At 37.0% G+C, this 14,269-nt stretch overlaps 1 protein-coding gene and 1 long non-coding RNA gene across 3 annotated transcripts in view; one reads left to right on the top strand and one right to left on the bottom strand.

Moving 5' to 3' along the window:
- Positions 1–2,767, bottom strand: part of LOC126808821 (tyramine beta-hydroxylase) — a 45,819-nt gene extending 43,052 nt beyond the window's left edge. The window contains exon 1 of one of the 2 annotated variants that reach the window (XM_050533803.1): positions 2,633–2,767. Coding sequence is in view for 1 of the 2 variants with exons in the window: in XM_050533801.1 (XP_050389758.1) it covers positions 2,633–2,635 (3 nt within the window). In the remaining variant the exon portion in view is untranslated. The remainder of the gene's footprint in view (positions 1–2,632) is intronic. The other variant, XM_050533801.1, reaches the window with a different exon arrangement.
- Positions 2,768–7,189: 4,422 nt separating this feature from the next.
- On the top strand, positions 7,190–10,421 carry LOC130010564 (uncharacterized). The gene is made up of 2 exons (XR_008785876.1): positions 7,190–7,477; positions 8,566–10,421. It is a non-coding gene; the product is annotated as an uncharacterized LOC130010564 (long non-coding RNA).
- Positions 10,422–14,269: the final 3,848 nt, after the last annotated feature.

Here is a 14,269-nt window from a genome sequence, read left to right as displayed (position 1 = left end):
ACTGTATAGGTCTACGTATGACGTCACATCATAACTGGTAGTAACACAAACTGGCATACTAAACTATCTGCCTATCTACAGTTAACGCCGCTTGAGAACATGCACTAAGCTAGTTGGTCGACATTTTAAGCCATAATTTGACGATTTTAGTCGAAAACACTATATATAGTTCGGGAATTTGAAATTTGAAAATTGAAAAGGTTTATTTGTTCTTTGTGTATATGACAGATGTGGAAAGGAGTAGAACCGCATTACAGAAAGGTATACGAAGTTTTGGATATGGCGGCCATTCGGGGCAGAGATCTGTTCTCGAAGTAGGAAGTAGACGGATCTCTGTCTGTGTACATAATGACAAACGGGTCCGTGGAGAATCGGTGTCAGTTATTCATTTTATGCCTTCGCACATGTACCCATTTACACTAAACTGGAAATATTTTCATCCAGATATACTTCAGACACCTTTATTTAGTTTTCAGATATTCAAAAGAATGGTTTTAGAATTTAATTTGCAAGGAAAACAAGTTAAAGGAGCTTAACCTCTAACTCAATATTTGTCTTAATATTTGAAATTAAAAACACGAATTAGAATTCAGTACGGGACCCTGATATCCAATACTTAAACATGCATTATGCAAGAGCAAAATCTGCTTATTACAAGTCTTTCTTTAGGCCTGAAATGTTATCTAAATTATCAATTAGACATTAATTAACTTATCCAGACCATAATAAACTCTCGATGTCAAGGCTAGCCATCGATGTTGGCTGGATTAGATTCCTATATGCCGCTAACGGCCGTTGATAATTAAATCGGAAAAAGTGGATAATCGAAACTATGCTGTTTATAAAATGATTTTAGTAATGATGACCGAGACTATGCAAAAATTTCACCTGCTTTTTTCTCGGCTCATAGTGGATCAATTTGACTGAAATTTTCAGCAAATTACCGTTACACCATCTAGTTTTTAACTATTATAGCGAGAACTGTCATCTCTTTATCTTATCTCCCATAATGTATCTTTAAGACACAATCACCATTTTATATTCAGTACAGGAGTTGTGTATTCTATGGCTTCGGGCACCACTGGCAATGAACAAAGAATAGCACATCCTGCAAGTATTTAGTAATGGTTGATTCACAACCGACAAAATAATAATAAAAAAAAACGTGTAAAATGAACTTAGCAGGCATAAACGACTGCCGGTCAATTTGGACGTTTCACTTATTTTATCGAACATAATTGATTAGAAATTACAATAAAAATTTAAAAATTGAACATAGATCACTTTGTATACATTAATATGTGCTTTTAGGCCCATTTTCGTCCATTTTAAGATATCAAAGAATAGAGCCATACGCCCTTTCATTTTGAGAGCTAATTAACCGATGTCAAGCGAATATTTACTGCTAATCAGTGTCTATTTTTATAATATGCAATGGTTTACAAATAACAAATGTCGAGTTTTGGTATAAATATAGCAAATGTCGAGTTTTTGGTATAGATATAGCAACTGTAGAGTTTGGGTAAGAGAAATGATGAAAAATTTAGGATTGAGTTAAATGTGCCCCAAACAATCACCGACCCACACACTAATATTGATTGGTATGCTCGTATATTTATTTGAAGTGGGTTTTAAGATTCATCCACAGAAGTGGATCTTTTCTTCATTTAATCAAATTATCACGCTTGTCACTTGACTTGGTTTTAGTGGCGTTCCATTTGTTCTTTTCCTTTGTTCATTAATCTCGTCTAAATAGTCAATGATTAGAGAAAACTTGTACCGCACTGAATTTCTTTCGGTCTTTACAATCAGTGGCCTTTATGACCACTGTGCCAAGTTAATAAGGACCTTCATTTATTTGCAAAATAAGAAATGAAATCATTTAGCAATTCGCTGATAATAAGCAGTGACGTGAAATGTAGATGTGCTTTTCTTTTAGTAGACCCGATACCACTTCTCTGGTAGCTTAATCATACAGCTAAGAAAAATATTATTACACACCCGAATTTGACCATTCAATTACGTCCGACTCACAAGGACTGCCCCTTCCAGCGCATCTTATTTTATTATTATAAACCATGTTTTAATTCAGCAGATATCTGAATTTGGAATTAATGGGGAACAGATTGTGCACGTTGTGCAGGGCTGAAAATGAGATTTAAATCTTTTTTTGTGAAAAATGAATAAATTGCTGAACTTCTTGGAAGATAAGTGCGTTCATCTAATATTTAAGTAATTATTTGTCCTAGACCCTTTGCATTAAACACTTAAGATTAATCATTAAAAAATAACCTTATCTCCGGCATTTGCCTCCTTTATAAAACTAGTTGTATATCAGTAGACGAGAATGGACTCTTCTTTAATAAATATAGGCCTAGTGACAATTTCATTCGAAGAGCTTCATAAAGGTCGTTCAAACACATCTTGGATATCTTCGCGGGAAGCATCACTCATCTTCCCGCCAAATTCTATTGTATCGTCTACTATTATTATTTCTCATGGAGTAAGAACTATGAAAGAATACCCCCGGGGAGCAGTCCTTAAATCTTATTCTCACCTTGATCCCCTCTGTCAAAACTAGATGATCAAAACAGAAGAACCCCCATTGCTAAAAAAATAAAATGATACGCACCATTTGTAACTCATGGCGTGGAATGGGATAACATATCTAGCCTTCACACTTGTGCATCGCTACGACAACACACCGCTTCTAAGACTTCTGCTAGCGGGTCTGGCACCGAACCGCCATATTGGAATTATATTGGAATTGTACTAACGCGTTGAAGTCTGCGTATTGATCGCCGCCGATTATGACTGGTCGTCCGTGGCAGCGGTAGTCAAGTACAATGAACCTGACTTTAATTATGAAGTTCCACGATCTCTCATATGGTGATGTATTAGGTCATTTTGTGAAACAGAAAATGAAAAAACATTTAAGCCATTCAGAAAAATATCAATAGTCTGGCTTCTTTTTAATTCATAAAAAACGAACATTATTCTAGTTAATTTTCTCTTTTTAGACCAAGAATAAAAATATCTGATTATTATATAGTTTTACGAAATAAAATGGAAAGTGTGGACTTAATTACTCAAAAATACGCAGAATCAAGCAATAGTTTTTACTTGGATGCAATCGCTTATTAAAACACTTGCAGGGGCGAATTTAGGACTATGAGGACATCAGCCCTACTGGTAATCAATGAATTAGAATATTAAAAACTACGTCAGATGTTTTTCTTTTCAAAATATAGGATGTTGCATTATTCTTGTACATACAAACGGTTTTCCCGCGCCCCCATAATTAATTCCATATTCCAGCTATCCGCCAATGGATCTCCGGGATCCGCCCATTAGGGTATATTATCCAAGCCTGACTAGAACAAAATCGCAAAAAAAGGAATATATCATAAGACCTGATAGGATCACCACGATTAAAAAGACGAATCATTATAGTGGGTTCCCACCAGTAATCGTGTTGACCTTATCGAAACGTACCCGAATGTATTTGCACGTAGCAGATCGTGGACTCATATAGGGACAATCCGATCATAACGCATCGCACGACAGTGGGAACCTGATATAAGGGGTTGATAGCGGCTCCAGGCTCCCTACCACTGACTCGACCTTTCTTACCTCTGGATTAACACTGTTAGCCTGACAATGACAATATACTTTTATAAAACAAAATGCCGAAAAACAGAATTGTCTGTGACGTATGTTTTCAAGGAGACATGTCTATTGAAGCTCGGCTTATTATAATGGAGTGAATACAATATATCTCAGAATTTTTCAATATTGTACTCGCTTGGTCAACAGTGTTTATTTTGCTAGAAATATACCATTAACCCGTTCGTGACAAAAAAATCGCCAGCATTAGATTTCGCGATATGATCACCACTAGAAAGTTGTGTCTTTATTATAGTCGGTCTAGCGAATGCAACCATAATTGCTATGATAATTGACACTAATACGAGACTGAACACAATACTGATGTGGTTATTTTATCTGTGTCAAATTGTAATCACAATTTTCAGAAAAATAAATCTGAACTTCATATTATAGCAGACCCACTGGATCGTAAGTCCGCATAGTGAATTTGATACAGCACTTAACAATCACAGACTGTTACAGCTGTAATGTAAAATATCGTTTTCTGGGGTGATAATTGTTTCACAGGGATTGGAGGGAGGGTGGGGTGGGGTGGGGGTACACATCATCCCTCATGTCTATTTTGATTTGATTTTTTTGAATGCCGTCAGTTGATGAGGCTAATAAAATGGAATTTACATAGTTCAACACGCCGACTTTCGTTTTAATCTTTCGATACGAAGATTTAATCGTATAGAGCCTGTCCAGTCACTGATCAATATAACGCATTATAATTTATTTTGACCTAAAGCAGGGAGGAAATTAAAGGGGTTAACTTCTTATACCTTTAAACCTTAACGCAGACGGGTAAATGCTGAAATTTTTACCGGACGGCGGCTTGTCCACCTACACTTATATTAGTTCCAACTGTCAAAATCCCCTTACGCAAAAGAGTACTAGATAATGATACTTGAAATGAATATAATTTTCGAAGCAATGGTTAAATTATAGATATATCGTGTATCTTGTATAGGATTCATATTTATATATTAAACAATCTTTTTATTAAAACAAATGACGATACAGAACCTTCTTTCAAAATAGAAAATGTGTTGAACATGTAATCATAAATATCATTGAGTGCAATAGCTCAATTGAGACATCTTAAATATCTCAATTGAAATAAAAATAGTAAAATACCAGAAAGGGCAGAAATGAAAATAATAAGAGCGGTTGGGTACGATTCGAGGTGATTATTTGGCTTTAAAACTGAAAGAAAGCATGTGGTGATGTTATGCTAACCGTGGTGGATATATTCTGGGTGTTGTCTTATTGTAAATATAACGTATAGTGTAGTACGGGTGTCCTTGCATCAATACGCCCATTTCAGTCTCTTCTTCCCCTACGGGACCATGGGACAAGACGCTGTGCCTTAACAGCCCCCCACCACCACAACCGCTATTGACATTAACGAGATACAAGTTTTAAAGAATTCACGTCTGTCTTTTTTAAATGCCTATATAAGAACTTCAATGTTCATTTCAACACAGTCTAATATCACAGACATTTGGGCAGTGGCAGATATGTAGGCTATTTGGTGGAGTGGGGTGAGACAGTCTAATCCTTGAGTGTAAGTGCCGGGGGGGGGGGCGTGAATGGGCGAATGGTTAGCACGTGTGCGCTGTATCGTACGGTCTGCCATTGAGCCAACTGGTGTGGTTTCGATTCCCCGGTTGTACGTGATAAGGAGTAGGGTCGCTTGCCCAACCTCGTGAGTTTTCTCGGGGTCCTCCGGTTTCCTCTCACTGCTAAAGACCCTAGATAACAAACCTCATCTCTCAACCCTCCGTGTTTCGAGATAAGATGTTGTGATATAGTTCCACGTAGCAAAGCCCAATACAAATCACATCGGGTATTAATTAGTACGCAAATTTGACAATATCTTTCATCAAAACAACGATAGTAAATTGTTATCTATATATATATTTGTGACTGTCGTTTGACTGTCTGTATGTCTGTTCGGGGTTGGCGGCTACACTAGGTCTGCCCCGAGTCTGAAATTTGGGGTATAGGGGTAGCTCGGACCGGGGAGTAACATAGGCCAGGTGGTGTTAGTCTACCACTTCCGGTTTCGGAGTTATGACCCCCGAGCAAAGCCGGGTATCCTGCTAGTATCCAGGATTTATCCTGGTATAAATCATCGTATTTAAAATCGAGGCGTTAAGCCGTTACTATGAACGCCGTTTTAAATGGGAGATTAAATGAAAATGAAATGAAATGGGGTTTAGCGTCCTACTGTTCTGCTCCGAACTGGGCTAATGAAGACGGGCATACGCCATACAGTGTGCTATGAGGGAAATTTTGCCCGGACAGCGGCACTACGGCCTACTCTTATATCGAATTCCAACTTCAAGGGATCTTTTACGTGCACGCCAATATGTACACGGGACCTCGGTTTTTCGTCCCACCCGAATGACTAGACAGCCCTCCGTCATGCATCACTGACAAGGGGGAACCACGCCGGAAAATCTGGATGAAGTTTCTCGGCCAATGCAGGGATCGAACACCCGACCTCCAGGCTAGCGAGTCAGCGTCTTACCCACTTAGCCACGTGATCCCCATAAATGGGAGATGTACGGCGGTGTATGTCGGATAAGACAACGCTTCATTAATTTAAACGCGAATACCTCGACGTTTTTAGCTACGTTCTCGTAGCTACTAACCACTGCGCGCAAGCGCATTATTGAAATAAAATTGAACCATGTGTTAGTCCAGAAATGACCTAGTTTGTGTCGAGTGGACGTTAAACTCTCGCTCTCTCTCTCTCTTCCTCTCTCTCTCTACCCCCCCCCCCCCCTCTCTCTCTCTCTTAAGGGTTAGTGCTAAATGATAAGGCCAGCTCAATTTTTAATGGGCCTCCGAAGCGCCCATCACCAAAACCTACCAAAAGCCCCGAATTTAAACCTTTCATAGACTAACAATAACAAGTAAATTTTTATACTGATGTAGGGGGCTATGGTCCCTGATTTTTTTTAAATGGATTTCTGGAAACTCATTATTAAGAATGTGATGTAATATGTTAAAAGGGAGACAAATTCATTCTATAACGCTAACAACAGGATTCACACCACAACTCTTTGTACAGTCCTGACCTATAATTATGTTTCAACAAATTTAATCAAGCCGATGTATTCTGCTATATATTAAAGACGCCATAGGGTTTGGTGTATAAGATTTTCTCATAAAATTCTTCTTTACATTCTACGGTAAGAACTTGTGTGTGTGTGTGTGTTGGGGGGGGGGGGTAATTAAGCTTATTAAGAGGGGATGGGGTTCGTCGTAAGCCTATAATAACGTCACTCCCTAAATCCGCCGCTGATCTGTAGGAATTCTAATCGATCTCTTTTTCTATTTCTATGAATGAGTAAAAATAGTGTGTTAATGTGATATAAATCTATTATTTATCTAATTAATTTCTATACAGCTCACAGCTGTCACTGACTTCATTTTAGAAACATTTCGAGTTGATTAATATTCAATAATTTCTTCGCATATATTTGTAAAAGTAACAATATATACTTATTATCGCATAATAGTGGCGAAGACGTGTTGAAATTTTGACGAGAGATTAAAATGAAAAGTAACCAGAGCGCATCAGATGTGTAAAATTTAATTATATGAAATGATTTAAATGACCAATCCAAACATTAATTACAGATGTATTATTAGAAAAGAATATAAACTGAACGAACTTAAGTCTTACTTTTTATTAGACAAACGGATATTTCAAGGACTAAAAACTTTCACTTTATTCAATGGAAAAGACCCTAACTGGATTAAGAAGCGGATAATTTATGAACGAGTTTGAAGGCATATGGTTTAGAAATGAGTACGGCAATTCACTTTATCTATTTCATTATTTATTAATATACAATGTCGCTTATCCTTGTATTTGTGAACTCAGTGATACCGCATCAGTTACATATCTATTTGCTTGGTGTTTTACATGGAAACTATTTTATAACAGCAGATTGATATATCGTGCTGTTTCATTTTTTTCATTGTCTCCACTAGAGAGTTTGTCACAATCCAAACTGTTTATTATTAGTATAAATAATTAATTTGGTGTTATATTTATTTACATATTTTCTTTTTGGATGCTTATTATTAGGTCTACGTTTTTGCAGCTAAACAAATAAGGCACCTAACCAAACCGCGACACTGGGCGGTAATTCGTTTCTTTTAATATGAGTTGTTTTGGTTGACATCGCAGATATTTAACAGTAAAGGAGACGGCCCTCTTTGAATTGGTTTAAAAAAATAGTGATGAATTAGTTTGGTCTAACTAAAGTGTTATTTCGATTACACTCTTCTATATAGCCCGTCTGCTATAGAAGATTAGGACGATAAACCCTTTCATTTCATTTAATTTTGATGTCGATTAGTGACAAGCTCTAAATAGTTTCATCTCGAAAAATCCAACGGAAATAGCTTTAATTACTAATTTTAGTTTCGTTTTTGCCTTCCAATTTTAATGCAGACGGGAACCCACATTTAAAAACATAATATATGAACACGTCAAATATAACAAAAACAGCAAAATCAAAGAGGTCGTATCCGGAATAGAAACTATAAAGCATTTTCATTTCGCCTGTTGTGCTCTATCCAATTTGACTTCTTTCTTCGCCAACAGAATATAATATGGTGTTCTGTCCAACTGATCATCAGAATCTGCCAATCATATTTTTCTGAATCAACTGGTACAACTTTTGTATAGTTGGGCACTTCGCCATATTCCTTGGTGTGTAATTCAATGTAATGTGAGTTACTACATCTGATGATTTAATATTTTAAGATTATGCCATGCATTTTATTTACGTAAAGAGGTGTTTAAAAGCCCGAAAAATTGTATTAAAATAGGCTTATATTCATCACAATATAAGTTGTAATCCTTGTATCTTTTCACCCATATTTCAGTTGATCAGATGATGATTATGCTTATAGCCATTCTTTTGCCTGTGGCGTTGTTTTTGCTGCTCTTGGTGTACTTTAACGATGAACTAGAACAACAACCACCATGCCAACGGGGAGCCCGACCTGGTGCCACTCTACTTGCTGTACGACAAGAGCTCCCAGCCTGTTATGGCAACACAGGGACGTCGAATACAGCATTTTCTTCGGATACGGGACAATTTCATGGCACCCGTACGTGTATTAATACTGGTGTGACACATCCACCAAACACATACAGCAACCCAAACACACCCACTGATGTGAATGGCACGAGTTCGGCTGAGCATCCAACAACTGCAAGGAAACCCGAGCCAAAGCAACCTGGAGAAACCGCGCTAAAGACGGACGGACAGCCGTCCAGAACAAACCATAGCGACGAACCATCTTCTGTGAATGGTCAAGGAACGGTAGATCAACAGAAAGACACTAATTTGTCTCCAGTACAACCTGATGCAAAGGAAATTGAACCTTCGGCACCATACCGTGAAAATTTAATCTAAAGATAACGCGATTTACGGTCATGGATAATTTATCGCTTGTTAAGTGTAAATGTTCGGACATCATTTTAAATGTCTTACATGTACTTGCCAGAAATTTATTAATAACAGTTATCCTGCATTATTCCGGTTAACGGGGTTTCTGTCAATTTATATAACTTATTTTTAAATAAGTATTTATGTGAATTCGAGTTGCGGTAATTAACGTGCAGTTATACACTTGAACCTGATAAACTTTCAATTGACACAGAATGTCATACTCAGTGTTTCGATTGATTAGAAATGAAATGAAATGAAATGGAGTTTAACGTTCTACTGTTCTGCACCTAACCTGGGCTAATGAAGACGGGCATACGCCATACAGTGTGCTATGAGGGAAATTTTGCCCGGACAGCGGCACTACGGCCTACTCTTATATCGAATTCCAACTGCCAAGGGATCTTTGACCTGCACGCCAATGTGTACACGGGACCTCGGTTTTTCGTCCCATCCGAACGACTAGACAGCTTTCCTTGTCAGCCCCTCCGTCCTGCATTACTGACAAGGGAGAACCACGCCGGAAAATCTGGATGAACTTTCTCGGCCAATGCAGGGATCGAACACCCGATCTCCAGGCTAGCGAGCTGGCGTCTTACCCACTTAGCCACGATTGATTAGACCTAATCCCACTGGAAATTTCTGGAGCTTCGGGAATATGCAGAATATACGACTATTCGAGGATTGTGTTTTCTTAAAGTTTAATATCGGTGCACAAATGAATTAATTAAAAATCTGTCGAGCGGATCGAGCAATGTCATTTTTGTGCCTATATGAGGATGTGTTAGGTGACACAGTTATCAAAAATAGTGCCTCTTTCTTTCAACATTACCGAATCCTATGTAGTTGTACTGTTATGACCGGTTGAAATTGGATACAGAGATTTCATAGAATTTCCGTGGGCCTGTTTATAATGATAATTTCTATTTAAGATTATAGGTTGTTTTAAACAAAACTGTGTAGACAAAATGAGTCATCGAGCATTTCCGAATATTAAGTGACCTGGCAAAATTCTATTAAAGTATTAAAGCTAGGGTTACACAATAATGGTGATGATGTAAAGCCTACATACATTTAATTCGACAAAAAGGCCAGAAAGTGGGCCATAACGCCATACACACTAAATTAACTGAAGTATGACACGAACAGATTCATTTTGAAATATTAGATGTGTATCGAATGAATGAAGAGCAAATATATTATTACTCTATGATGCTCTTATGTTTACTTTTCAGAACATTTGTGTGGAAAGTCATTGTTCGATATTAAAATGTATTCATAAAGGAATATTTTATGGGTTCTAGTTTGTAAGATTGCAAAGGCTTCAGCAATGCATTCGAAACAATTTAATATATTGACCTATATTTTTGTAACAGCTGCTATTTACCAATTACTATAATTGTTATAGCGTGCCCGTGCAATTTTAGGACTGGTCCTGTTGGGGGGGGGGGGGTAGTGGGTCTACTGCATGCGAATTTACCGCAGTATATTTATACATGCAGACTTAGACAAAAGGAATTTTAAAGAGCGTATGACTCTATACTTTGGAACCTTAAAATACCTGAAAATTGGTCTAAAAGCAGGAATTAATACAATATCAGTGTATACAAAGTGATTTTCTCGTTAAGATAACATCAATATTGGTGGAAATGGACCAGATATTGAAGTTTGATTCGTGTTTTTAATGGATAATATTGAATTTTGTGGATAATATCAAGTTAGAGGTTTAGTTCCTTTAACTCTATTTAAAGCCCCATTTCCACTTTGGTAACGTAAAGGGTGATTTCTAAAGTTTATCGTAAATCTGATGTCCCACATTTCAGAACATACCCGTTGATAAAAAAAATGGGTTTAAATGCATGTAGAAGTAGCCTAAATAAGTTGTTTGTAAGATTTCAGCTCAGAATATTGAGCCCTTTGCTTAACAGGGTTGTTCAGTTGTTTGCGATTGACGATTATTTACCACTATAATTTCGGCAAGTATTTAAAGCAGAAATTATCGAGCACTTGTGAATCACGTGGAATTTGGGGATATAATTATCATCAACCACGTTTGTTATACTGCAAAACAGTCCCGCGATTCAGTTCGTTGTACTGATCTAGGATAAAGGTTCGCGCACATAGAATTAACCCCCGTTTGATTCACTAAAATATATCTGGGAAGAAATCATATAAATAGTTTCTTGTAACAGGTGAAATTGGGTGTAGAAATTAAACTGTTATTATACCACAGAAGAAATATTACACTCAATACTCTATATCTACAGGAAATCACCTCTCCTATAGCAGGAAGTAACATTATATATATATAATATATGTATATATGTATATGTATGTACCGATGTCTATCCTGTACTCAGCACTTATAATATACTGTATGTAATATAGTGTCCCTGTTGTTATATATACTAACAAATACAAATCTCATTAAAACTAGTTCGTTGTTTTGTTAGCCCCTTTTATTTTGATGGTCACGGCAGTGGGGTATACAACCAAATACTAAAACATTTTTTTTTATCAAAGATGCATTATATAATGTAAGAACTAAATCTACTTACTGAAGATCTTTCTTTTGGCCTCAAATGTTATATAAATTAATTAGACATTTATTCACACGATATATGATAGTTATAATCAACTCTCTAGATCGCGATTTAATAATTTAATTTAAAAATGGATTATCTAACATAATATTGCTTCTTCAATTTACAGTGGTGGGCTGAAGAGGAGCCTTAAGTAGCCTATGATATTTTCTCGCGCCGGGGAGGTGGGGTTGGGGTGGGGTCGCGGGTGGAGGTGGAATCCCTAGAATCAGGGGGCAGGGCCCACAATCCGTCTCTGGTAACTTAACAATTGCTCCCGCAAACCCGTATTCCCATTCCTGTATCTATACTAATTTCATTTTGTTTTAAATTTCGTTTTACTTGTCTTCACAACACTAGGATCTGGAAGAGTTGTTATATAACAGGCGTTCTGCTTGATGTGAGGAATAAGCCAATGAAACGGTCTGTTACGGCGAGTTTTTGGCGTGCTGTGCACGGAACTTTGGGTAAACCACTAGAAACGTCAACGCTTGACCCCTGACGCGACCTCCCATAACATCTAGTCAGATCTTCATGTCATAGAGGCCATCGAAAGTATAAAAAAACGAAACGAAATATACATCAGTATTTAATCAGATTGTAATATTTGTGACTGTCGTTTGTCTGTTTAGGGTTGGCGGCTACACTAGGGCTGTCCCTGGGCTGAAATTTGGTGCGGGGGTAGCTTATGCAAATTCACGTCTAATAGTTAGTGCAGGAGGACCTGCATACAAGACAAACTACAGGCATTGCAAGAAATAAACAACAAAATCAAATCAAGTGAATTTAATTGATACAGGGGCCAGTAGTAAGCGCCCACTGCGTTGTACAGTCCGGGCTACTATTCTTATCGCACTTTCAGCTTATTACTGCCACTTGTAGTAAGATAATATTTAAGATCGTTAGTGACATTAATAAGCTGAATAGTCATTAAAATAAAACACGAACATGTTGACTTTTTGCATTTACGCGGCACATAGCACATACTTTCGCATTGTCATCGTCATCAAAATATATCAGAGCAATTGTATAAATTGTGACATTGGTAATTTTAATGTCAGTAAAAGACCATTAATCCAAACAATTATATTTACATTTTATTTATTTATCATAGACCCCACCCCAAACTTTTACCGGCATTTTTATTTGCAGTGGAAAGAAATCGAGGACACGGAGATAACCCTTGAGGTTGGACAGGCGACCTTACTTCTTGTCATGTACAAGAATGAAATCGAAACCTCGCCCCTTGACTCAATGATAGACCTTACGCGTTAAACCAATCGGTCACAAGGAAACCATATCCATATAAGCGAGATAAACAAATTACGGCACAATGCGCAGGCCGCGACCTTTGATCCTTTCTTTCTCTGTCATTTTGTTTTCCTTTTAAACCTGGTTTCATCTGGTACCTACAATCTAGGGTAGGGTGGTTGTATCAATGCTTGGGCAACAGACAATTTTTTCTGGAGTATACTGATTTACACAGAGTAGCCCAATTTTTAGATGTGAAAAATTAAGATCAGATTTGAAGCCATAAAAAGCGCAATAGGCAGATATAGCTCCCACATAATGCATCTGAGCAATTCTAACCTAAGTGATTTCACATCAATATTTTATGTGAGGTTGAAAAATAAAGTAATAATAATTTTACATACAAATCAGCCCAATCGTGGTGTAGCTATTTTACTAGGATGTGCAAAGTTAAATAATAACAAATTAAAATAGGCCTTATACGACATATTTTTTTTTACTTTGATATGCATGTTACCAGTCTGGCTTGGTGTGCCTTAAGTGCTTGTAGTGTAATTAGTATATCTTTATTAATATTCATTATATTCTACATCACACAAAAATAAATCTTTATATACTTACATACACTTTATATAGCTCATTAATTACAATAATTATAATATTAACACATACTGACATTTCAAGTGTCAAATTTTCTCATTGTACCCTGTTGTATGAGTATCTGATCAGTAGGCTTATAATTTAAACCTAATTACTTTAAGATAATTTTATGTTCAAAAGTGTATGGCATATATAGCAATGTATTTTTAATATGTGTAACATATTAATATATTCACAGTACCTCAGCGTGTAAGACTTGGCTCTCTGACCTGGAGGTCCTGTGTTTGATCCGAGCTCATTGTAATTTTCAGCCATGCAGGACAAAGAAGCTTGCCAATCGGAATTTGAAATAACAGTAGGCAGAAGCACCGCTGTCCTGGCAAATTTTCCCTCAAGCACACCGAATTCATATATACTATTCAAAAAAAGTAGGGGATATTTGATTTTTAAGTGTTATTAAAGTCACCTAATGAAACTGACGAAGAAACAAATGACAAAATGAAATGAAGTTCACATTCATCGATTTATTCCAAATGATCGTTAGACTAAGTAAGGCACAGACTGACCATTATAAGGGTAAAATGATACCCGGGATCAAACAGCAAAGTTATCACAGCATCACAACCAAGTCAGTAACGGGTAAATCCTCCTCTGTTTGCCAAACAAGCATTGATGCGACGTGGCATACTCCTAATGAGACGT

The sequence above is a fragment of the Patella vulgata genome, chromosome 1, assembly GCF_932274485.2.
Source record: "Patella vulgata chromosome 1, xgPatVulg1.2, whole genome shotgun sequence".
NCBI classification, from domain to species: domain Eukaryota; kingdom Metazoa; phylum Mollusca; class Gastropoda; family Patellidae; genus Patella; species Patella vulgata.
This window is presented reverse-complemented; position numbering and strand designations above follow the sequence as displayed.